Source organism: Pseudoliparis swirei, chromosome 14 (assembly GCF_029220125.1).
Source record: "Pseudoliparis swirei isolate HS2019 ecotype Mariana Trench chromosome 14, NWPU_hadal_v1, whole genome shotgun sequence".
NCBI classification, from domain to species: domain Eukaryota; kingdom Metazoa; phylum Chordata; class Actinopteri; order Perciformes; family Liparidae; genus Pseudoliparis; species Pseudoliparis swirei.
Window position 1 is genome coordinate 9216086 of NC_079401.1, and position 25676 is coordinate 9241761.

Genomic DNA, 25676 nt, shown 5'->3' on the forward strand with positions numbered 1-25676 from the left:
ACACTGCATTTTTCAATCAAAGGGCAGTTTCTGTGAGAGTATTTTACTATTTATATGACAGATGTATTGATATGATACATTGTTACGCCCGGCCTAGGGGAGCCTGAGCTTGACATTGGGACGGGTCTCCCCACCTCCCAAATTTAGGACCAATGCGGCAGCTTATCAAAAACAAAAGGTTTTTTATTTGTGCACTCAAGTGTAATCAAATCAACCTGACCCAAAATAACAAAAGAAACAATCTGTGCAAGTCACCTAACTTCCCTAGACCACAAAAGGAGCAAAGAAAGTACAGGTGTCTTCCCTATCTCCCTCGCAGAAAACAGGGATAAACAAAAGGGCTCCTCACCCCTACAGGCACACCGACTAACCCCAACACCCACGAAGCTGTGCTGTTCCACACGGCCTGTTGTAAGCTGGAGAGAGAGGGGGCTGGTCACCAGTGGCGGCTGGTGAATTTTGTTTTGGGGGGGGCGCAGTTTAAATAGCACTCAACAATGAGAAGAAAAGAGGTTTTGAGTAGAATATTGTAAAAAACAAAGCTTTATTTCAAGAACACAGCGTGCTCAACACTGTCCAATAACAACTATCAACACACTGTGACTTTAGGCATGAGAGGTTCAGAGCAGCTTTAAGGAACATTGGGCTGGGTTTCAGAGGTTTGCAAAATAAAAGAGTTTCACCCTCACATGAAAGAGGTTCAGAGCAGAATAGAGTCAGAAAGAGATCACATGTTACATTGGGTGACAGAGCAGACCCACTACTGTAAAGAAAAGTAGCCTCCTCTCTTTAAAGTTGGCAAACTTCTCAATAACTCTCTGGTTAAAGTCAATCATGTCTGTAACCAGCCTGTTTCATTATTCTTGAGGGAATGTGTCTGTTTTTCAGAACTTCTTCGTTGTGTTTCGATGCCAGTTCGGTCTCCTACTGCTCTGTTAGCGAGTTAGCTTCATGCTCTTAGCTAGATAACTGCGGCAAGATTCGTGCTTTACACTTGTCTGAAGCTCTGTAGATCCCTCACCCCGTTGTAGTCCAGAGAGTTTCAGTCCCAGGACTTTGGAACAACAGACAGGGGGAACAAAAAACGAATTACTCATGGAGCATCCATCTAACCAGCTCCGGTTAGCATATCGGCTTGAGGAGAATCTCCAGGTGTACGTCCTCCCGCGGTCAGCGATTTGCTGCTGAATTTTTAATTCCGGATGTTCGGGTCCCAACTCTTTCAGCCTCTTCTTGTCAATATCTGACCGTCGATTGAAAGGTCTTTCGCGTAGAGATACCACAGAGTTTTCAGTCACCGACGCCATGCTAACAACAAGCTTCTGCTAGCTATGTTGCTCGCGTACCTGCGTGGAGGTGGAGGTGGAGATCCCTGGCAGGGTTGCCAGGTCTGTGAGATAAAACCAGCCCAATATCAGAACTCAAAATATGCCCGTGCCAAACCATATACACTGCTTTTAAAGTCCAACAGCATTGCTATCATTGCCAAATGTATTGTAATATCTACAAAGTAACAACATATGTTTAGTTTGCCAGCATTAAAAGCAGTTTTCCCTCAAGTTATTTCACCTAGGTCCTAAAATGGCCTTGTGTAATTAGATACAGTATATTATCATAAATAAAGTGTGTACGTGCTGATCTGGAGTCAGTTTGGTAGGATTTGGGTATGAATAAATTATTTCATTTAAAATATGGATTTTTATTTAAAGATATTCATGTAATTTGCATGCAAAATAGGTCTACCCGAACCAAGGACAGAAAATTCAACTCGCGCAACACTTCAAAAGTGGCCCGATTCCGCAGGAAAACCGCGGACCTGGCAACACTGCTCTATGGGCTGAGGGAACATACGGGTCTCTGTCTGATCTGAATAGTCCAATCGCGTGCGCACATTTGTGCGCCCCAAGATTCACGGTTTCATCCGCCAATGTGAAGCCGTCCTTGGCGAAACGACTGAAATGTTGTATCGATGCAATACACACACGTTAGATCGCCTCGGAAAAGGGGAGGGGCTTCTCTCCTGATAATGGCGATATATTATATTTTCTTACATTAACTTAAGTGGTTGTTGACAGGCTGACTGTCTCCCACACATATTTAGCGCGTCAACACGGTATATTTACTATTTAAATGATTTGGCATATAATGTTTTTTGACAGGATTTTTTTCTTTTTTCTTCTTTTTTTTAAATTCATGTCCAAATTTTAAGAGGGGCGGCGCCCTAGCGCCCCCTATGGACGAACCGCCACTGCTGGTCACACAGGTTCCTCCAAAATAACCGTCCAGTTACCTGCAACAAGGAAAAGCACAAAACAAAACACACAGCACCCCCCTCAGGCAGGGAGGTGAACAACAACAACAACAACAACAACACCACTTCCCTTGATGCTCTGGGTCATAACACGAAGCAGCTTTACCAAAAGGAGGAACCCGATTACAAATCTTTTACTCTGGTGTCATTATTTTTCAGTTATCAATCCAATGTTGAAGCATTATGTTGCACAAAAATACTGCTCTATTTTATCATGTCTTTTTTCCCCCTGTGATTACGGTACAATTCAAATGTTCAAATTTTTTCGAATCATCCAAAAAAGACATGATGCACTTTAGTGTTTTAAGGAAGTTAAAGCAGGAGATAATAAAGTGTAAGAAGTTGCACAGAACCTGACAATAATAAATGAGCACACACACACACACACACACAAAGCATGCATGCCCATCCTTTTATTTGTCGTTAATGTGGTACAACGTGGAAAACAAGGCGGCCGCTTTCAGAGAGGACACTGGGATCAGATCACGTGGAGTTTGGCTCAAGTCGGATGCTCTACTTCCGCACCGCACGACGCGTCACAGGAAAATCTGGTGTTTATTCTGAAAGACAAAACGCGGAGACCTCGAAGAACCAGATTGCAATTCACAGGTTCATAATTGTTCGACCGTCTCCCAGCTGCACGCCACTTCTTTAAATATTAGTCTTCAAATGTACCGCGTCAACAGCGCCCCTCGTGGATGCGCTTCAAATATCAAGTGGGGAATGAACTCACTTTTCTTTTTCCTCATATACGTGCGAATGTCATTTTTAGATTTTTATTTATTTAATTATTAGATATTTTTTTCCATTTCTAATATAAAAACCAACAGCACTTAAAAAGTAGCGTTTCAGCGACATTGATTTGTGTACATTTAACGGCACTCCCCAAGAGACGGGCTGCGACCCGGGGCCCGCACACGACGGCAAGCGGGATGTCCAAAAGGTTTCTTTGACAGCGCAACACAAATATAGCGAGCTAATAGGTTCACTGCTCAATCACAACAGATATGTTCCCACCAGAGCATATTCTTATTGACATAATAATTAAGCTCCCCTGATAGACACTGAAAATACAAAAAAGGGAAACACCGAACCAAAATAAAAAAAGGCACCTCTGAATCCTCTCACTGGTTTCTCAGACCTTCAGATCCAAATGGGAGCAGAACATTTAGTCACGATACAGAGAGGAAAAGGAGTGAAACAAAACACCAGCGCCTCCTGCTAGTAATGTTCACGCTCACAATGGCACGAAACCTCAGATGTACAAATCATAAAACTGTACATGACAAGAAATTAAACTACATATAAAACATAATTATTATTAAGTTTGAAAACAGTGTTACAATTAACAAAAGTAAACATCATACAGAAAGTGCTCCCGGCCACCAGAGAAGAGAACCAGTGATCAACGGGTTGAAGCTCACATGTACCGCGGTTCGATTCTGTTCCTTCATTTCAAAGACTTCAAATATTGTTACCACATCTTTGGTCCACACCGACTGAAACCGGTTCCCTCTATTCTCAGTTTTACTCGGGCCAAATATTTTCGATTTCTCAAAGATATTATCAGCGATAAATCTGTGAATGTATTTGTTTTTTTTAGTTTCAGAGGGAGAAAACTTGAGCAATCCTGGGATCTGGCGTTTGGCGAGCAGAAGTGCTCGGTACAAAACTTTAAGCAATCGCTGAGAATGTGTCGACATGTTGATGCAGGTAAAAAAAAGAAGAGTAGGAAAAAAAAGAAGCTGAAATTCTTCATATGTTTTTAAAATTTTTTATATGGCTACATTTAAAAAGTTAAAAATCAACACGAGTGCTGCGGCCTACCGAGCAGCTGCAGCCGGCGGACCGCGGTTCACGCCCGGTTGGTTACGACCACGCTGGCCTGAGCTTCTTTTTTATTTTATTTTTATTTTTTAAACCACTGGTTCTCTCCACCGAGCTCATCAGCTGCCTCCAACACCACGACATGCTACAGATGAAAAGGAGAAAAAAAGATTCCATGATATTAAAAGAACGTACAAACGAAAGATCGGTGATTGAGAACTACTGTTGCACAAGTTTTAAATGAACCAACGGAGGGGAATATAACGTCTTTTAAACATAACAACCGTTATTGTTACTGTGTTTTTTGTTCTTTTCTACTGTACGTCTTCCTATCAAATGAAAAGTCGGGGTCGAGGGCAGCGAGGGACGCTCCTCTAGGAGGCCGGCTTCTTCAGATCCCGGATCTGTTTGATTAGGTAGGTCTTCTCGTCGTTGAACTGCTCGTCGTCCGAGCGGTCCTTCTGGAAGTTGCTCAGGAAGTCGATTAGTTTGGTCTGGTTCTTGAGCAGGATGTCGATGATGGGCTGCGTCTTGTTGGGGTTGGCGACAAAAACCTGAGGAAGAGGAGAGGATTTCGATGGAACCTTCGTGGGGTTTCGGTGACGCTCGCTGCGTTCAACACGAGTGTTGTTTTGTTTTTTACCTTGAAGACGTGGAAGGCCTCAAACTGGATGTTGGGGCTCTTGTCTCGGAGCAGATTCATCATCAGCTTGAGATTCTCCGGCTTGCTGATGTAGCGCGTCATCACCGAGAAGTTATGTCTGTCCAACAGCAGCTCGCCTAGGAGCTGGAGAGAGAGAGAGAGAGAGAGAGAGAGATGATATATAAATATATTGGATGAACGTATAAATGCACCACAAATCAATAACGAGCCAGTCAAACCTTGAGAGATTGCCTCTTGGTGACGTAGTTCTCAGAGTGCAGCAGCTTCTCGTATTCTACAAACACCTGTCGTAATGGAAGAAACATATCTGATTATAGATTAACCACAAACTGGTGAATTATTATTATTATTAATAACAGATTAGGGACTTTGGGACGGTAGTGTAATACGTTTGGTTGCCTGTGGTTTGAATGTTTCCATTCGCCCACAAAGAAGATGAGCGATTTAAAAACAAGACCAAAAGAAAAAAGACCAAAACAAGTTAAAAAAATAAGACTAAATAAAAGACGACTTTGTCTTACATTTTCATGGCAGCGTAAACGTTGGATCTTTATCCCACATACAGCTAGAATGCCTCTCTCTATATTGTGTTTTATGTTCCTTCCTCTCTAACGTGAACCATCATCTCGTCTGAAGGCTGTATTTGGGCTCATGTCACATCGACTCTCTCAAGCCCTCGGCACCGTCTCCACACGGCGACATCAACACACAACGCCGAGGTAGAGAAGGCAGTTTTGTGTCGGGTTGTTTCAGCCTGGGGGCCCTATACCTATGAAAGGGGGGGGGGGGGGGGCCTCTGCCTGGAAACCAGCATAGAGCAGCGCTTTGTATCAGGACACGTTGGGACACTGAGGGCTTTCCAGGAACTTTAAAGTGTATTCGTGAAAACATTCTTCTTTTTTTGGACACATGACTGAGTCATTGTGTGTGTGTGTGTGTGTGTGTGTGTGTCAGGGGTGGAGTTAGAGGCTAAAAACATTTACATTACATCCGTCATGATGACGTGGAGTTACATATCACTCACGGCATCGTAGTTCTGTTCAAGGTATTCAGCCACAAGCACTTTGTGTCTCGTCAGGAGATCCTGCGAATAAAGACGGGAACATGTATTATAAATCTATTTCTCCACTTTTAGGAGGAAATGGCCATTTTCTGTCCAGTAATAAAGCCGGTGAAACCAATATTACTGCACTGGTCGACCCGGAGAGGGTTTGGAAACGTAATCGCAACAAAGAAGAAGAAAAACGTAAACACCGTAGATTAAAAGATGTTAAATATTGGCAGATTTGATCCGAACACTGTGAATCAAACCGCTGTCTGACAGATATTCTGTATAGTTTCTGCTTTGACTTTTCGTCCTCGACTCGAACAGGAAGACCCGGGCTACCTTGAAGCTGGCGAAGGCGTCGGAGGCGATGTCGAAGGTGGACATCTCCACGTAGCGGAAGAAACTGTAGAACTGTTCCGACTGGAGAACGATCCTGGCGAGCGGCTCGTGGCGGATGCACTCCCTCAGCATGATCCCACAGTTCAACGCCACCTGGGGAGTCTCGTACCTTCCAACGCAGACAGAGCATTTTTGTCACCTCTTTGGAAGCCATGAGCCTCTGTGGCAAACGTACTATCCGTGTGTGTGTGTGTGTGTGTGTGTGTCTCACCCTTTAAGCAGTATAAAGAGGACGTCATGGTGGTACCCGAAATATTCGACGGTGGGGCTCCTCGTCCCAATCTGCCTCCTCAGGATGTTGTTGAAGATCTGACACGCGTCCTTCTTCCCCTGGGAGCACACATTAGAAGAGGTCACGCTGCTCTCTTCCCCTCCGGCGGCCGTGCCCGTCTCTCCTCACCTCAAAGTCGATGACCTGCAGGTTCTCCACCAGCGACAGCAGCAGGCCGCTGGTGTACAGCTCCTGGGCCAGCTGGGCCACCGACTCGGTGTGAGGCTCCTTGTCGTTGCTGCCGTACAGAATCTCCTTCATGGCGACCAAACACTTCGACACCTCCTCGGACGCCTTGCGGGACGGAGAGGGAGAGCTCAGGTGAGATGGAGCCTCTGTGTACTTCGGACACAGAAGATGTTAAGAGGGGGAAAAAAAAGAGGAAAAGGGAAAATTCTGAAACTGACTTGAGCCTGAACTTGGCTCATGTGGCCGCTGTGTGTGTGTGTTTGTTTGAGAGAGTAAACTGTCTTGACAGTGAAGTGTCAGGAGATGGCAGGCCCAGGCTGTTCCATGGTCCTATTTCACAGGGCGCCGTGACCCTCGGGCCCCCGGCCCCCCCGTCCGTCTCTACCTTGTCCGTCTTCTTGTCCTGTTTGACCAGGATGGCCAGGTTTTCCTTCAGCGTTTTGACGATGTCCGCCGGACTCTTGTGGGATTTACCAAACAGCGGCATGGTGGACGCACACACACTCGCCTCGGGGACCTGGACAACACACACACACAGGACGCATCATTATCATAATAAAAGCCCAAACAGTGCTTTTTGAGTCTGATATACATTAGAGTTTAAAAACAAATCTGACAATATATAACTTTAACTAACATGCCATACATTGCTGATGAGGAGATGTGCCGAACACACAGAAAGTTGATCAGTCTCAACATAAATGGCCGACTCAAAACAATCCCGCAAGGAGCGAAAGGGTCTAAACACTTTCTTATTCCGCTCTACATGAACCGTTCATTCATGCGACGCTCGAATAGAAGAAGATGCAATCCCACTGCGAACAGGGAGAGCATTCGGTCCATGATGGAGCATTTAAAAGAAGGCAGCAGCATTCACAACCCCAGCCAGGTCAGGAACAGGCAGAGAACTTGTGACTGCTAATCCTCATCCAGGAATGTGAGAAGGGCATCGCCCTCCCTCTTGAATTAAAACCAATTGCTCTCCATCCAGCACCGCTGCTGCCGTTCCTCCTTCCATCCTCAGCTACAGTGTTCTTCAATGCCGTGAAAAACGAGCAAGAAAACAGGTCCGAGTGGAATCACAAGGTTTTCACTCGATCGAGGATAAACCTCGGCCGAGTGAGCTCACTTCCTGCAACGCGGACTCCAAGAAATAATTGATTTTAAAAGGTTGTAATGATGCGAAGAGCAGACGCCGGGTGTTGTTCTTTCCAATGACTATTTCAGAAAGGCAATTTGAACTCCAGAGAGAAATCTTAAAGCGTCTTTTGACCTTGACCTTTGACCCGATCGATCCCAAAATCTAATCAAATGGTCCCCGGATAATAACCAATCATCCCACCAAATTTCATGCGATTCGGTTTAATACTTTTTGTGTTATGCGAGTAACACGCATACAAATAAATAAATACATACACGGCGATCAAAACTTTACCTTCCGCATTTTCAATGCGAAGGTAATGAAATACATGTCAGTCCCTTTAACATGATGCATTCCCATTATCATCAGATTACGTCATGCCGACACAGCTTCAGTCAATATTTGTCGAAGGACGAGCACAGCATTGAGGAAGTCGCGATCAAAAGAGGGGAACTCCTTTACTCCAATAATATGTTGGACGACTGCGCCAGGCGTCTCCTACTTCAACTCTGTGGACACAGGACAGCTCCATACGGCCACTAAATATTCATTTTTAGCTGTAATTATGAGAGAACGTAGGAGCCGTAAATAAGGATATAAACTAAAGCTATAAAAAGGTCACAAATTCAATCTGATTTCAAGAATAATTTCAGATACAAGTAATTATCATCAGCATTTAAAGCGGCATAAGAATTGTATTCATATTTTGTTGAGGACAGCTTTGTTTCTGCTTCTGTGATCATGATGATGATCATTAGCTCTCTCTCTTTCCTCTTTACTACATCATGATGGTCTGACATATAAATTGGAAGTGTATTGTTTTAGAATAAATAACTGTGCTCTGCTCTTGAAGTGATAAATACAGTCATTTTACTCATCATAAACACACCTAATTTAATAAAAAATTGCCAATCACGATTAAAAAAATGCCGGATTTGTAATTGCATTTATTTCTTGTCCAAACCCACAAAATAGTCAAGACAGAACAAGCATAATTTTGTATAGAATGATATATTTAATGAACCAATTGTTTTATGCAAATACAGAAATCCACCATGCCCTCGAGTAATAAAACAACAATCTGTTATGTGACACATTAATATAATTACAATAATCAGCATCAGTTGTCAACAAGCAGAGCTGCTTTCTGCAGGTGGTGTTGATGACTATAATGAACGTCATTCCAGTGGAGCGAGAACGCTCTGTCACACCTAGAGTGGACATGTCAGTCCGGCTGCACGGGTGGTGAAAACAACTTGGGACGGTTCACGGCTCGCACTGAAAACAGGTTTGAAACCTTTACGGGAATGCTCGCGTTTCAGGATGAGTTTCCCTTCAAACACTCACTCGGCCGACATTAAACCAATAAACGGGGATAATGGGAAAAGGTTTACAGGAGCAGCCCGATATCACAACAGACCATGATGCACTTCACTGTTGTTTACAGACACAATAAAGAGTACAGCTCTTTGCTATTGGTCGGGTCAGAGTTGCTCCCACCTGCTGCACGTCCACCTGCGTAGATCAACAGTGTCACGGCAGAGTGAAGGAGAACCTTGTATGCCACAAGCTGACCACAACTCCCCACCGTCCATACATTATAAGCTTATTACTAATTAAATGCAGTTTGTAATGCACACTGGCATGCACAGGTGCTTCATCAGGAGAGGTTAATGAGCAGAGTCAACATGGGTTAATATATTATTTCAGACAGTTATGCAGATTTAAAACTGACTTAAACAAGCGTCTTTGAGTACTATAGCGCTATAGAAATGTTATGTATTATTATTATTATTATTGACTGACAATTGTCAACACCCATCAAAACAACTCAACTCCCTTCATGGCATTGGATCAATAATATAACAAATGGACTCAGACTGTTAATCCTAAAAAGCATAACAGGGTTGTAACTACTAATTGTATTAAAAATTGATCAATCTGTCCATTATTTCTTCAAATGTGTCATCAACAAAATGTGACAGACGTTTATGTTGATTTGACATTTATCCTAAACAGATAATTGATTATGAAAACTGTCGGCAATTATCTTTCTGTAGATCAGTTATTATAATCATTAACTCATAGTTTGACAGCGTTTGACAGGTTTTATTTTGAAAGTTGTAACCGGAAGTCGCAATGTTTTCGTTCTTGCTAGCATGACGCTGGTCGTCCGAAGTAACACAGCGAGGAGGAACACACGAAAACAAAAATCACACACAGTGTTTGTGCGGCTGATGAATTAAAGACCCCGTGAACGAGAGTGTTTAGGGGAACAAGAGAGCATCAGGAAGGAGGCAGTAAATCACGCATAAGGCCGCATGAACAGTCACAGACGGGGTGCTTTAACAAGGCTACACCCCTCTCGCCTCCAGGCTAAACTCCCTTTTTGTTTGACAGATTTCCAAAGCTAGCTATTCACAAGCGTCTGCATTTAATGCCACAAGCAAATGCTCCAAATTACGTTAGAGAGGTCACACTTCTTCACGTGACACACGTTTAACCCCGAGAGAAGTTACGAAGTCAAGGGCGATAGTATCCCTCGAGATAACTGGGAGAAACGATACCTACAGTAGGAGGATGTTTGGTGGGGAATCCTGGAAATGTCTCGACCGCTTTCTGTCCCGGTTCGCAGCGCAGCCGAGCCTCCCAGACGGGCTGTTGTTGTCACGCCAGGGTTGTTTGTGAGCAATAAAGTCCGCTAAAAAGGTGCGCGACGCAATTTAAAAACGTGTGGAATCTGTTGAGAAGCCAGTGCGGAATTCCATCTGGTCGCGTTCCAGTCAACTGACAAGCTCGCGCGAACAAACCGGACGACTTCCGGTGTCAACCGTCGTGATGAAACCTGCGCGAACAATCGTCCGTTTTAAATTAATGAACAAAGAAGAGAAAGCGAGGGTTGAATTAAGACGGAAACAACTATCAGCAGTTGAAATACTACCCGTTTTAATTTTAAAACCAAGAAATGTCCTAGCGCGCAGAAAAAATAGCTTTATAGCGCATTCTGCGTCACTTCCGGTGAGAGTCTGGCTCCCGCATGCTAACTTTATTCATCTGTATCTTTCCAGTAGCGGCTGAGTCTCGTTCACATCCTCTCATATCAAGTCCCTTTACCCACCTTGCCTCATGTATTACTATAATATATGGTATTCAAACAAATATAAAATAGTGTTCAGTATTTTTTTGGACTGGATGTACTTGTTATCCACCATTGAGAGAGATACAAAAAAGGAGAAGAGACTGAAGGTCGGATGGTGTACATATTGAAACGCACCCCAGGACAAATGAGTCTGAACTCGAAAAAAAAGCTCATTGGAGGTTAAATACCACGTGGTTAAAATTTCACGTCCGGATCAAAATACATATTGTATAACATTGTCAATGTACCCATGTATTGAATAATAAGGTTATACACAATTCCTAGAACATGTATTTTATTTAAAAAAATTGCCGGTAATGGCATTTCCAAAAGCCCACACTAATCTAATTGAGTGGGTTGCCAGTTACAAATAATATTTTTCAAACAAAATTTGAATCAAATAAATAGCTCCAATTCCCATTATAAAAAGGCAAATTCCCTTAGAGGAAACCATCTCAGACTTTATTAAAGCTGCTTTTCATTTTACATACAATTCAGAATTACATATTTACAAATATACACAGATATGTCTCATTATAATATATTTATATCAACACCATACTCAGTAGATACAATAGGAAAATAAAGACAGTGGTTGCTGCAATGTGCTGCATACAAAGAAACAAAAAAATATAACCCTTCTCGTCTATCCAGCCTCCAAGTCAAAAAGTACAAACCGTTCGAGAAGCTTTATTGTGTGATCGTGATAGAGCACTGACGAAGTTTAGTGCCCGTGTCAGCTCCCAGGAGGGCAGAAAATAAACTCTCAGGACATACAACAGTGCCTAGTAAAAATACTTGCCTTGTTCAGGGCTTTGACAAGAGAGGTCCATCAGGAACATGCCACAAAGAGACGCTACAGAGAGACAAAGAGACTCACACGAACCATCATCCTCTTCACAATGCACATGCTCTCGAGGAAAACAATGTGAGGTATAGAGGACACATCTGTACAAGTGTTACATACATTTTCTCAGTCTCACACAGGTCGACGCATAATGCCAGCCTCGTGGTTTGAAAGCTCAGTTTGAAACGTACGCGTCTTTTATTTTCTGGAGAAGAATCCTCCCTTTCATTAAAAGGAGGACATGCGTGTTGTGATTAGAGTAAGAAAGGTGTCTTTCGACAAAAAGAGCTCGAAAAAAACTCATCACGAGCACTAATCATAGTCGGGGCCGGGTGTAACAAACCCACAGTGGTGATAACCGGTGGTGGACAAATACAAGCCACAGGGGAGGGGTGGGATTCAACACCACGCTGCAGTGTTTTCTGTTTCAACACACAAAGATGGAGAAAAAAAAAGAACAGATCGCTTCTCCAGGGCGGCTTGTGGATACAGTAGAAATCGTAGGTTATTAAAAAACAACACATGTTTGCCCGTGAAAAACAAGGTGTGATAAAAGTGTCATTCAGGGATCAGAATAGCACATGCTGTTGGCCATCAACACCCTCGTTTCCACTACAGCCAACTGCGTTTACTCACCACCCCCTGACATACTTTTGCAATTATTTCTGATTTGCACCGTGTTATTTGATAACTCGGCAACATCGCGGTGAAGCAAGCAAACATCACTGTGGGGCGGGTGTGTGCGGACATGTTGAGAAAAGGTCTTGGCCCCAGTTAGCGCTGCTTGCAGAGAAGTAGCTACTGTCACATGCCTGAGTGGGGCTGGGAGCAGAGGGGAGGGGACACAGCCGGCTTCTGTTGCCGCAGTGCAATCCAAAGATAGGTGAGCGCCGCGGTCATGACACAAGCACTGGATTCATGGGCAGAGTATTGAGTTTTAACCCGTTTCCGTCCACGTGGGGGATGTCACTTCACTCATTAGACATTAACATGTCAGGATGGGGGCCCTCTAGCCGACATCTAATAGTGGGGATTTGTTCTGAAGCAACACGCAAGTGTGCAAGAACACGCGCATGCGCAGACGTGTAGTCGACACACGCAGGTATGCAGTCACACCTGCCTGCCGGCGCAACGTCTCGGGCTTCCTGAGAGGTCAATCCAGAGCAGATCAGAGGCGGGTTATACAATCACTGGTGACACACACAAATAAAGACGTCCAAAAGTTGCTCTATATGAGGCTTGAGAAGTGCATGACATCTGACCACCAGGTGGTGCTGTGGGGGTCATTCACAGAGTGATGTTTATAATAAGATGATGCAATAAAACCAGCTGGGAAGCTCTTATCTGAAGTGACTGCGCCCTGAAGATCGGACCTGCTCAGAGATGCTCTTATCTGAAGTGACTGCACCCTGAAGATCGGACCTGCTCAGAGATGCTCCGAGATACACCTGGAAGCCTTTTTCTTCTCCTCCTCTTGTTGCAGCCAGCTGCCACTTTTCACAGTGTCCGATTAATGTCTGACACTGAAGCGGCATGTGAAATACCAGTCTGATCGTATCTGGACCTGTGGACGTCTCACACAAGAATCTGTCGGCCCGCCGTGACGCCGTCGACTCGAGGGGGGATTCGGCTTCAGTGCAGATGTTCTTCAAATGCGTCCACTTCAATGCTACATGATAAGAAGGATCCTTTAGCTCTCCCCTGTACGCCACAGATACTGTGATGCTTAAACAAGGCCATGTTGATCACCTTGAAGGTTAAAATAATCTAAAGTGAAGGTTAATACTGCCGGGTGGACATTAGACTGACGGGTGGGTCTAAATAATCAGAAAGGGGGAGAGGGAGGGGGGAGTAGTAGGCCGTCAGATAAAACTCTGGTAGCAGATAGTTTAGATTGTTTTCGTTGGACATGGACGGCATCACGTCGATCCGTCCTCCCGTCAGCCGCGTGTTTTTCTGCGTGTGATTTTCACACGCGGAACATGATCGTGGCCGAGGGGTGGCGTCGAGGACGCCGACCGCGGGCGGGTCAGGGTTTGATGTCGGAGAAGCTGGTGTAGGTCTCGCTGCAGCTGGAAGAAGTGCTGAGGTTCCCCGAGACGCTGCCGTCTGTGGGCACAAACAACGGCGGCGTTGGAGGAACACGATGGAAGTGTCGAGGGAACATGTGTATGGAGGGGAAGAGGAAGAATACCTGAGCTGCTGAGCGACTGGGATGACTTGGACTCGGAGAGGAGGGTGAGGAGGTTGGCGGCGGCCACCCAGCCCTCCTTACCGCTGCGCAGGTTCTTCACAAACCTGCAGAGGATTCACCGAGCGGTGGATTTACCCGACGACGCACACGTCTATTCGGAGGATTTGCCGGAGAAAAAACAAGATGTTTACCACTGTCCCTCCTCTCCTTCTCTGATGAGCTGCACCATGTCTCCGCTCGTGACGGACAGCTCCTGAGGTCCCGCCTTCTCGCAGTCCGCTACCACCGTGTACGTTCCCGGAGCCTGCGGCGGGTTAAAGGTCGCCAAAAGCCAGTCGCGGTTAGAGGCGGCAAACGTCAAACAACAAAGAGTCGGGGGGGAAAAAAAGAAGCCGTGGGGTTCAGGCTCACCAGCTTCCTTGCTACTTCGTCCTCGGGGTCAGAGTTCATGGGGTCCTCGCCGCTGGAGTAGCCATCGTTCTCCTCCGAGGCGTCCACCGAGAGAGACGCCTTGTTCCAGCCTGTCGGGGGAGGTGGAGAAGTGGAATGATGAGACATGGGAGGCGACTTGAGGAATCTGTATCACACACACTCCAACTCCACGTGGCATGACTATGGTTCCTGGGTCACGAATTAGGGGAATTCAAAACGTGTATACCGATGCAGACATAATGACTGTGCTGAGTGGCTGAGTGATGGTTGGAATATAAGTGAGACATGAGAGTGAATGTGGATTTTTTGCCAGGAGCAAACCGAATGAAATAGGAACTTGGAAATAGAAACCCGGTTACACATCAATCTCCCGCGAGGAGCACAAAACCACACAATCTATTCCGGAACAGAGTCAGATGTTTGTCTGACAAATCAAAACATTCACACACACACACACACACACACACTGAAACAGCCGAGGGTAAAATCAAACTCCTCCAAAATCCCAGAGCAGATCAATGGAGACAGCGACAGGTCCCAGTAAAACACAAACCAAAGCCAAATCAAGATTCATCATCAGAAGAACACAGAGATTTGAATCATGTTGACTCATTTCTGACGGCCATCGCTGGAAGTGATAACTCTCATTATTGTCCACGCCACGCAAACCCCAAAGACAGCCCACAGCAGAAGAAGAGATAATGATTGATTGGAGGTAGAGTAGGTCACTTGAAGAAAATGTTGCTATTTAGCCTTGAAGTGAGATTTTAAATCTTAATATTTTGCAAGTGCAAAGAGCAGAAACAGCGTTCAGCATCTCACGCCAAATGAAAGATGCTGAATACAAGGCGAAATGAAAGGAGAGTGGCTATTTCGCCACACTTTACCTCCGTTAAAAATCAATCATCCACCACAAACCACAGCAAACACCCACAGGGGGCTGATCCTCAGAGCGGCTCTGTACCTCGCCGCTTGTTCTGTAACAGACTCGCGGCGCTCATCCACCTGACTCTGCTCAGAGTGACATGGGGAGCCGGCTCTATAGACGGAGGGGGGGGGGGGGGGAGAGAAACAGCCAGCGAGTCAGTGAGAAAGCTAGTCCCGCCGTCAGACTGCCGGGTCAGCATGATGGCCAAAGCAAGGGGGGCCGTTCCCCTCTGTTTCCAGTCTTTATGCTGAGCTAAGCTAACTCTAAGTGAGAACTCAAATAAGAATAATTCCCAAAATGTTAAAAGGGCACAACACTTATTCAGCGATGACGGTTATGACCTGTGAAATGGTGTTCAGGGATTTATGAGCCAAAACAGACGTATGGAGACCTCCATGCCCGGCAGATATTCTTTTTACACATTTCTCTCCCAACACATGAACAACACTGTGACGGGCGACGGTATGAAAACCAACATATGGATTAATGTTCGGTGTCACAACATATTTCATCATTTTATGCGAGACACGGGTGAAATCTACATGATCATAAACACACGTGGCAGTGAGGGATGGGAGGATGAAGGACGGCCTCCTGTGTTAGATGGGCCCCTCCCCCCCCGTTATCAGACGGCAGTGTACCTTTGAACCCAAACGGCATGGGGTCACTCTTGACCGAGTGGCATTTGGCGCCGTGCTCGGGGCTCAGGGCCGAGCCTGGCCACGCGGGCAGAAACAAATTGAATGGAGGGAAGAAGAAGAAGAAGGAGAAGAAGAAGGAGAGTGCGTAAGAAAGAGAACGCAGCAGGAATACAAGACTTATTAAATATCTAAACAAGAGAGAAGCTCCTACATATTGTGACTAGTGTGACCTCTAGTCTTTGGCCAGCGTGGATGTCTCTGCTGATATGATAAATACTCGTTATTAAAAGGTCTGGTCTCGCGACAGCAGTAGCAATGTCAGACCTTGACCACTAGGAGGCAGAGTGACTGCAGCATAGAAATACCAGTTCACCTCCCAGCCATATTATACAGCAGGGCTATTCAACTTCAGTAGCAAGTGGGCCAAATAAGAAAATCACAGGGGGTGTGAGGGCCGCACAGAATATTGATGAGTTGTTGACGGGGGGGGTGCTAGTGAGAGTCGCGCGCGAGCCGAGAAGGATTGTTGACAGACGGGGGGGGTGCTAGTGAGAGTCGCGCGGGCCAGAGTTAAACTCAAGCGGGCCGCTAGTTGAAGAGGCCTGTTATACAGCATCAGTAAAACAATATATTCAATTAATATCACAGCACATGTATGTACTGTATTTTTTTTTTTTAAACACTCTCCATCCTTTTTTCATTTAAATTAACGGCGCCTTTTAGTGCTCATAAATGTCAACTTTTCATCCGTTACAGACAGAAAGCCATCGCTAAACTCCTCTTTCAGTCCGCCAACGTTACCTTTCGGACTCTTCAGATTGCTGAAGCCCTGCAAAGTAAAACGCTTTTTAGCCACTGAAGACCTGTCAGTGGTCGGACTGGTCACCGGTTCATCTGGAAACGAGGGTTTGAGATGGAGGAAGAGAAAAAGAGAGGTTTGCAATCATGGGAAAATAAATGTGAGAGGTAGAGAGAGAGAGAGAAGGAGGAACCATGACAATGAAGGTGATGAAGAAAAGAAGATCAGTGAGGGGTTTACTCTGCGGGGAGCAGCTCAGCCACAGTTGACCAATACATTTCATCTCTAAGTGGATTCATCAAACATCTACCTTTGTGTCTCGGGGACGAAGAAGAGTCGGACACCGAGCTGGTCTCCGCCTTCTTCTCCTCTTGCTTCTTCTGGTTTTTGGGACCACTGCCACGAAAGGGACTGGGAAGAAGGAGACGTACAAATAAAATAAAAGGGCATCTTATGTGTGTCTACAAGGCGAGGCGCCCACCTGAGGGAGACGGAGCTGCTGTTGCTGGTGGGACTCGGGAAAACCGAGTCGGAGCCCTTCTGCTGACTGGCTTCTGCAACGGGAACTGCAGTTGAAAAGCTGGCATGACGTGCAAAAGGCAGAAGAAGACATGCGAAGCGAGCGTTTGCGCGGCGGCGAGTGTTCACGGTACCTCTGCAGGCTGTGAGCTGCTGGGTCAGAACTTTGCGGATCTCGTTCACCCACGACGTTTTAATCTCCGGCGTCGGAGCCTAGATGAGAAAATCAAACCGCGCGTCATTAACAGCGGCGGGGTTTCTCCTCCACCTGTCGGAGCGGCGAGGCCGAGTGAGCTCACCTGGGCGATGAAGACTTCGTCTCTGGAGTTACACCAGACCTCAAACTTCTTGTTGTCTCCTTTGGCGCTCTCTGTAATGCCCACCGCGGTCATCTGAGAGGAGAGTGAAGGCACACGGTCAGCCCGCATCTCTCACCGCGGGCTGCGTCACGAAGGCGACCGAACACCTCATCGACGTGCGCTTACGCTGAGGGAGTGCTTGAAGCTGTAAGACGGAGCTTTCTCGTAGCCCTCCCCGTTCTCCTCCCTCCTCTTGCAGAAGAGCAGCGCCTTCTCGTGCAGGAACAGGTGCCTCTGCATGGGCTTGAACCGGGCCAGGTCTTTGACCTTGGCGTGACCCTTTTTATGCTCCGTCCACACGCTGAAGGAGCCCTGCATCAGCAGGCGGCCCAGATCCGACAGGTTGCCCTGGAAGGAGGGAGACGGCGGACAGATTATGTGAGGGTCCACTCTGGCGCGAGGCAACTCGACGGCCGCTTCAGGGTCATCCCAACCGTCTCCGACCTCGTATCCCGTGATGGCGATGAGGTGCATGGAGTCGTTAACGGCCTTCAAGATCCCCAGGATGGAGGAGAGCGCCTCCTGTAGGTCGTCGCAGCCGTCGCACCCCTTGCTGTACTTCAGCAGCTCCTGCAAACACGCGCGGCAAAAAGGTGTGAATAACGCCGGCGAGACCGAAATGAACCGGCGTGAACAGTCAACATCCGCACGGCTCGCCTTCAGCAGCAGCTGGTACTTGGTGATTCTCTGCACAGGTTTCAGGAGGTAGGAGTCCAAACCAAGCTTATGTTCCAGCTTCTTCTGGCACTCCTGGTGAACAAAAACATGACCCAACGAGGACACTTCAGAGTTTATCATTCTTAAAAGTCGCACGGATAGGAGGGTGTTGCCGAAGCGAGGGGCGAACCTGGAAGAAGGCACAGTCGGAGCACTGTCTCCACAAGCTTTCGGAGCGAGGTTTATTCTGGCAGTACGCCTCGTAGATCTGCAGGTCCTTCATCTGCAGGGAGACGTTACATTATGTCCGTCATTGATTTGACAAAAGATGTATTGTATCGGCTCATTATAAAGGTCAGCGCTTACCCTCTCTAAAAAGCAACGGCCCACTAGTTCTGGGCAGTCGGTGTACGCCTCCAGTTCTTTAAGAAACGTCCTGGGGACCAAGTAGGATGAGAAGATTGATACCACGCTCACATCTGGAGCAGCTTAGCGTAGCGTAAATGCTGGAGTGGAGCGTACCTCTTATGGAACTGGTATATTTCAGACATGTTGCCGAACAGGACGAACTTCTTGTTCAGCAGGGTGCTGGGGATGAGGTGGGCCATGGCCGAGTTGTCCATCTCGGCCGCGTAGCCCTGGAGTTTAAGATTACACGCGTTACCGACACGGAGAACGGACGCGGGGGGGGGGGGGGGGGTGACCCACGTGGCCGACACTCACCTCCAGCACACACAGGAGCTCCTCCACGTAGGCTCTCTCCGTCTCCAGCAGCTCATTCATCACGTGGCTGCAAGGCAGAGGAACAGACGTTTCCGGTCAGTTACGGTGTCACTGCTTTCTTATCCGTGGCTCTAAAAAGGGTGACCTTTGACCCCGCCTCCCTTACCGCCGAAGCACTGCCAGGTTTTCTTCCTCCTCTGACAGAGAAGCATGTCTGATGCCCCCGTTGTGTATGGGAGACTCCACCTGGACACACACACACACACATTCATATATCTGACGAAACATCTCCCAACATTTGGAGGAATAATTACCTGGAAATGATCATAAAGGAAGAAAAGTTCAATACAATTGAGTTTTCAATATTGACTGCCAATCAATGGATTCATAGTCATGCATTTACCCTTTTGCAGATGGCATTATCTGCAGAGGATCTCCTCTCTTTCCTCTGTTGACCTGAAGGACGGAAGTCAGAAGATATCAAATCGAGTCTTCTTCATCAAACCAGCTGATCTATTGATCCGGGCTTACTGGGAGAGGAGAGCGGAGACTTCACTTCAGGTCTCGGTGCCACCGGCTGCACCGGTCGGGTCTGTTTGGCGGCGAGTTTCTTCAGGCTGACGCGTCTCTTCTCAAACATCTCCTGGACGGAGCTCTGCTTCAGGAAGACTCCCTCCACCTGGTCCTGACGGAGACCAAACACCAGTGCGGATATTGGAACGACTTTAAAAAAAAAAAAAAGGTAGACTGAATATCATTTTATCTGTGGAGTCCACTTCCTACTGACCCTGAGCTGAGCTGTGAGCACCGCCTCGTACTGGCAGCATATGGCGCCGCGGTCGGCGACGGTGTGCAGCGTCGCCGTGTCCAGGTATCGCTCCAGCTCTTGCAGAGCCGCTTCAGCTCCATCCTGAGACTGACAGCGGTCCACTGGCTGACTGGCCAACAGGAAGATGCCCTTCTCACACCACCGCGACGCCTGGGGAGCAAACATATTGATACGGATATATGGATTTATGGACCACAAAGTCTGGAACAAGTTGAAGAAGATGATCATCTTTCTTCACACACACTCTGACCCACCTTCTCCAGGGCGTGGTGGAGCTCCATCGCCCTGAGCAGGAGGCTCTTCTTGCTCCTCAGGGTGGCGCTGATCTCCTCGCACACTCCTCTCAGCTCGCTGCACTTGGGCCTGATGGAGTCCTCTGCGTAGTGGGAGTTTTCTATCAGCCGGTCGCCTTCACAGGCCAGGGACAGGGCTCGGTCCAGCGCCTCCTGTTGAAACGCAGCGAAGATGTCCGTTCAACAATGCTGGCAGGAGAGGGACACGCACTTTGGACACATCAGTCAACCTCATTCGTTTTTTTAAAGAACCTATGTCAGCATTTTCAGCGTGTGCAAGTGAGTGGGGGAGGGGACAGGGCATCACATTGATTAAATCATTGGCCATATGGCTTCAAGGATGCGTCAAAGGTGAAAGTGTTCAACACAGAGTGTATGTGTGTGTGTGTGTGTGTCTCTTACACAGGCTTTGTCCTCGTGTCCACTGAGCTCCCGGAGGACGTGCTCAGCGTGGGCGGGGCTTACGCTGACCTCAGAGAAACCCGACAGCCGCTCCGATGTCGCGTCGAGCTGGGCGCGCACCTGTGAACACGCGCGTGCGTTAAACGCGCGTTGCCCTGTGTGCACACGTGTTGCAAGCCGGCCGGCCCAAAGTGACACGTCCCGTCAACTCAACTGACTTCACGGAAGTGCTGCTCAAAATGGCGCAGCTGCAGGCACTGCTCCAGCTTGGTGCGGTGGCGCTCCCAGAAATCGTCAAACGCCATCTGCGTTTCGTCCAGCTGACCCAGGAGTCTGAGGGGAAAAGAAGGGAGGATTCATCGACGCGTTCAGGGACACCGCCCTCACCTGTTGATGTTTGCCTTCATCCCTTCCCGTACCTCTGTACGGTATCCAAGTTTTCCAGCTCGTCGTTGGTCCTGCTGTATTCAGGCTCCGTCTGTAGAGGCTCGTTTTTACACTCCAACAGGCGGCCGCCCTGAGACAGCGCCACCTGCAGGTCCTCCTGGAAATCAAACAAATCATTGCCTCGGTAACAGCCCTATAACTGTCGTGAGTTAACATGCGCGGGACGGACAGAAAGACATGTCTGACCTTCATCGTGTCCTTCTTCAGAGTGTGCGTGTGCAGCAGGTTGGTGGTGGCCTCGGCATCGTTGGGTAATTCGGTCTCTGCGAGCTCAGTGCCAAACGCCTGCAGGGTCTGAGCCGTGGTCTTCACCATGAGGGCGAACGCCTCGATTGCCTGTGGAGGGAGACGTGGAATAGTCAAAATGGCTTCTTTTTTTAGTCATGGAACCGAAGAATTTGATGAAAAACATGCATGTGTGTGTACAGGCATGTGTGTGTACATGAATGTGTGTGAACATGAATGTGTGTGTACAGGCATGTGTGTACATGACTGTGTGTACAGGCATGTGTGTGTACATGAATGTGTGTGTACAGGCATGTGTGTGAACATGAATGTGTGTGTACATGAATGTGTGTGTACATGAATGTGTGTGTACAGGCATGTGTGTGTACATGAATGTGTGTGAACATGAATGTGTGTGTACAGGCATGTGTGTGTACAGGCATGTGTGTGTACAGGCATGTGTGTGTACATGAATGTGTGTGTACATGCATGTGTGTGTACATGAATGTGTGTGTAATGTGTGTGTACATGAATGTGTGTGTACAGGCATGTGTGTGTACATGAATGTGTGTGTACAGGCATGTGTGTGAACATGAATGTGTGTGTACATGCATGTGTGTGTACATGAATGTGTGTGTACAGTAATGTGTGTGAACATGAATGTGTGTGTACAGGCATGTGTGTGTACATGAATGTGTGTGTACATGAATGTGTGTGTACAGGCATGTGTGTGTACAGGCATGTGTGTGAACATGAATGTGTGTGTACAGGCATGTGTGTGTACAGGCATGTGTGTGTACAGGCATGTGTGTGTACAGGCATGTGTGTGTACATGAATGTGTGTGTACATGAATGTGTGTGTACATGAATGTGTGTGTACAGGCATGTGTGTGTACATGAATGTGTGTGTACAGGCATGTGTGTGTACAGGCATGTGTGTGTACATGAATGTGTGTGTACATGCATGTGTGTGTACATGAATGTGTGTGTACAGGCATGTGTGTGTACATGAATGTGTGTGTACAGGCATGTGTGTGTACATGAATGTGTGTGTACATGCATGTGTGTGTACATGAATGTGTGTGTACAGGAATGTGTGTGAACATGAATGTGTGTGTACAGGCATGCGTGTGTACATGAATGTGTGTGTACAGGCATGTGTGTGAACATGAATGTGTGTGTAAAGGCATGTGTGTGTACATGAATGTGTGTGTACATGAATGTGTGTGTACAGGCATGTGTGTGTACATGAATGTGTGTGTACAGGCATGTGTGTGTACAGGCATGTGTGTGAACATGAATGTGTGTGTACATACAGTGCGGTGTGAGATCCAGCTGTCATGGCGGTACTCCTGCGTTCCTCCCAGCTCTGTGGTCAGTTGTCCTGGGTCGATATAGGCATGGAGCTCAGTCACCGAACTCAGCATCACCACCTGATGAAACACAAGCGGCCGTTTATATTAAGTGTGATTACGACACAGAAAGAAGGAAAGACGGGCGCACGGTCACAAGACACACCTTCATTTTGAACTCATCCTTGTTGTACTTGAACAGGAAGTCTGACAGAGTCCGCTGGAGCAAAGTGGTGGGACGCAACACCAGAACCAAGTGTAAGTTCCCTGGAAATGAACCCTGAGGGAGAAGAACAGGAGGTCGTTCACTTTTTAGGAATCGAGTATGTTTGTCTTTCAATTTAAGAGGAAATCGGGTGTAGAAATAGTCCAGTAGGATAAAGACGAGTGACATGGCACAGGCGTTCATTCCTAATGGGATTAACACAACTATTAAAAAGCAAAGTTTTAATATAGCTCCTTCCTTTTTTTGGGTAACATTTCAAGGTCAGCACTGCTGGAGAGGTTTGAAGCTCGGCGTTGTATAACAGCCGTCCCTCCGCTGCACTCCTGAGCCATAAAGAGATTTTCCATGGGATTTAATATGCACTAAATCTCTTACATTGTTCCTCCCCTGTTGCACCTCCTCATCTAGAATGCTGTGACGACAAGGTAAATTAGTCCTGTGGCTTTGGGAGTACCTCCAGCCTTTTCTCTCTCCACCTCAACACTAACAGGTTAAAAGCGTGGCATCGCCTTTACACAGACAGCAGCCCAAGAGGCCACTCAGCTGAAAGGCTATATTGGTTACGGCTTCCTCTAAAACCCTGGGTGGATTGCTCTACCCTGTTAGGCATCATAAATCGATGTAGGATGACATGCTCTCACACACACACACACACTCGCACACACACACAGGCCCAGAGGCAAGCTGAGAAACATGTGACAGGCTCATAAAATCCTCAGCGTTGACATAAATAAAGCAGGAAAAAAAAAAGACTGGAGTTAATGTGGAAAACATTGAAAATATTAAAGACGTATGAAGTTGGCTTCCCGATCTGACATTACTCCTGCTTGTTCCTTTAGATTTTCACAGCATTTAGAGGGATGCATACGTGAGGAAAACACGGTAACCGGCGTCTTCAATCTCTACGAAATGGTGCCGCCCACTGTCGGCGTGCATCGTCGTCGATGTTTAATCAGAAGCACAGAGAACATCCCATAAAAACAGACGCGGCTGCTTCGACAGAGCCGGTATAAAAAACATATATAAATACTGTGCATGGCTGGAATTGAGTCTGCCGAGTCGGCCTGCGGTCACGCGGAGGCGCACATACATCATCGTCGGGAAGTGCCTGCACGGCGTTGCCACGGCAACCACTCTCGTTGGGGAAAACGCACGGAGCGAGATGGAGAGTGCATGAAGGAATGCAAGAGGGAGTGACGATACAGAGAGTGACAGTGTGTGTGTGTGAGAGACAGAGAGAGATAGAGAGAGAGATGTGGATGTCCGTATGTTTGAAATAGTCTTTAAACACACACACACACACACACACACACTGTGGTGCTGATTAAAGAAAACCAGGTGGGAAAAATTCAACGCTCGCTCTCCATCGGTTCCGCTCCATTTTTCAACAAAAACGGACGACATATTTGGAATACTACAGGAAAGAAGCAACTAAAAAGCTAAATAACTATAATTTCAGACGTGAGGACGATGCTGAATTATAAAAGGCGGATTATTGTTCTACCAGTAGAGCAATACGTCTCTAATTGGAAACCATAAAATTCAATAAACCCCCGAGAGGTCGCGGTTAAATCTGTGCCTCTGCATTAACATGATAATACACAACCTGCTGCGTGCATCCCCCTGACAGATGAACACAGACATGCTAATGTGCACACACACACAGACACGCGCACACACACACACACACACACACACACCTGCACACTTCTCAAAGATATCGAGCGCACATAAATAAATGATTAGGATTTGAATATCTTTTTCTGTTGACCATGGTGATTTATATTCTTTCAGGGAGGGAAGCCACTCCATTGAGGTCCTCTAATGACATCACCATTGTTCTCCTGGGAGTTGGACGCACCTCCCTGCACACGCTCAAACCCCCTCGGGCTGCATCTCTGCTTCTGGCCAGATTATGGCAAAGAGATTGGCCGAGGATGCCGTCCTGTAACTGCCTTTAGCCGGTATGTTAAACATTTGACGAATGCAAGCCTCTTTTCTCTGCACCGGCTGCTGCCTTCAGCCCGCAGCGATGTTCCTGTCTGCTTTAATGACTGCATGTCCATTACCCTGAATCACACACTCTTCATTTGCCTGCGAGAGCACGTGGATTCACCCTGTGTGCCCCAAATACATTCTGCTATTTGGATTGTGGATCTACAGAAAGCAACTGTTGCCCGTTACATGTTGAAACTAGAATGGGCACTCGGTAGAGTGCATACCTTCGCATATCACAAGATTGGGCATTGCATTATGAACATTTTGGCATTAGCTGCATGCCAATTGGATACAAATTGACCGTGCTATGGTAAAAAGAAGATTTTGACCTTTCCATGACCTTGACCTTTGACCCGATCGATCCCAAAATCTGATCAAATGGTCCCCGGATAATAACTAATCATCCCACCAAATTTCATGCGATTCAAGAAGATTTTGACCTTTTTCATGACCTTGACCTTTGACCCGATCGATCCCAAAATCTAATCAAATGGTCCCCGGATAATAACCAATTATCCCACCAAATTTCATGCGATTCGGTTTAATACTTTTTGAGTTAGGCGAATAACACGCATACAAATAAATACGCGGCGATCAAAACATAACCTTCCGCATTTTCAATGCGAAGGTAACTACAGGACAAAGTTCATCCCCAGTCTTATTTCCCTCTGGAGCACATCACTGCGTCAGAGCATCATGTCGTGTACACTAATATCTGGCTTGACATGACAACACTGCCCACTCCTCTTTTCTTTTCTTTTCTTCTCTCCGGCGGGAGAACCGGCGAATGACAGCGGGCGACCTTGAACGGCCTTG

The 25676-nt window shown here is 46.8% G+C and overlaps 2 protein-coding genes across 19 annotated transcripts in view; both read right to left on the minus strand.

Moving 5' to 3' along the window:
* Window positions 1-2704: 2704 nt before the first annotated feature.
* cab39l (calcium binding protein 39-like) lies at window positions 2705-10650 on the minus strand. The gene is made up of 9 exons (XM_056431101.1): window positions 10422-10650; window positions 7095-7226; window positions 6650-6814; window positions 6461-6579; window positions 6190-6358; window positions 5827-5886; window positions 5021-5086; window positions 4782-4925; window positions 2705-4692 (listed from the first exon to the last, which is right to left on the minus strand). Exons 2-9 carry the CDS (start codon window positions 7194-7196, stop codon window positions 4513-4515), a joined length of 1005 nt encoding a protein of 334 aa, XP_056287076.1. The 5' UTR covers window positions 7197-7226; window positions 10422-10650; the 3' UTR covers window positions 2705-4512.
* Window positions 10651-11403: 753 nt separating this feature from the next.
* Window positions 11404-25676, minus strand: part of mcf2la (mcf.2 cell line derived transforming sequence-like a) — a 38198-nt gene continuing 23925 nt past the window's right edge. For 6 of the 18 annotated variants that reach the window (XM_056431624.1, XM_056431622.1, XM_056431625.1 and 3 more), the window contains 26 exons: window positions 22803-22916; window positions 22601-22717; window positions 21246-21395; window positions 21032-21156; window positions 20831-20945; window positions 20613-20732; window positions 20172-20363; window positions 19876-20067; window positions 19620-19773; window positions 19492-19544; window positions 19255-19334; window positions 19089-19155; window positions 18888-19003; window positions 18732-18801; window positions 18556-18648; window positions 18366-18458; window positions 17835-18278; window positions 17649-17741; window positions 17484-17562; window positions 17312-17396; window positions 17141-17241; window positions 16833-16925; window positions 16032-16106; window positions 14442-14551; window positions 14222-14334; window positions 11404-14134 (listed from right to left, as the gene is read on the minus strand). In XM_056431624.1, the coding sequence (XP_056287599.1) occupies window positions 13777-14134; window positions 14222-14334; window positions 14442-14551; window positions 16032-16106; window positions 16833-16925; window positions 17141-17241; window positions 17312-17396; window positions 17484-17562; window positions 17649-17741; window positions 17835-18278; window positions 18366-18458; window positions 18556-18648; window positions 18732-18801; window positions 18888-19003; window positions 19089-19155; window positions 19255-19334; window positions 19492-19544; window positions 19620-19773; window positions 19876-20067; window positions 20172-20363; window positions 20613-20732; window positions 20831-20945; window positions 21032-21156; window positions 21246-21395; window positions 22601-22717; window positions 22803-22916 (3402 nt within the window). In that variant the 3' untranslated portion in view covers window positions 11404-13776. Of the gene's footprint in view, window positions 14135-14221; window positions 14335-14441; window positions 14552-15426; window positions 15502-16031; window positions 16107-16832; window positions 16926-17140; window positions 17242-17311; window positions 17397-17483; window positions 17563-17648; window positions 17742-17834; window positions 18279-18365; window positions 18459-18555; window positions 18649-18731; window positions 18802-18887; window positions 19004-19088; window positions 19156-19254; window positions 19335-19491; window positions 19545-19619; window positions 19774-19875; window positions 20068-20171; window positions 20364-20612; window positions 20733-20830; window positions 20946-21031; window positions 21157-21245; window positions 21396-22600; window positions 22718-22802; window positions 22917-25676 lie in introns of all 18 variants that reach the window. The other 12 variants (XM_056431637.1, XM_056431635.1, XR_008833759.1 and 9 more) reach the window with 12 other exon arrangements.

What these genes read in the sequence shown, in the direction of transcription:
- cab39l (XM_056431101.1), bottom strand. Translation starts at nt 7,196, where the DNA reads ATGCCGCTGTTTGGTAAATCCCACAAGAGTCCGGCGGACATCGTCAAA. An exon ending in AGGACAAGAAGACGGACAAG is followed by an intron (nt 6,815 to 7,094) that starts GTAGAGACGGAC and finishes CCGTCCCGCAAG; the next exon opens with GCGTCCGAGGAGGTGTCGAA. An exon ending in ACGCCTTCGCCAGCTTCAAG is followed by an intron (nt 5,887 to 6,189) that starts GTAGCCCGGGTC and finishes CTTTATTCGCAG; the next exon opens with GATCTCCTGACGAGACACAA.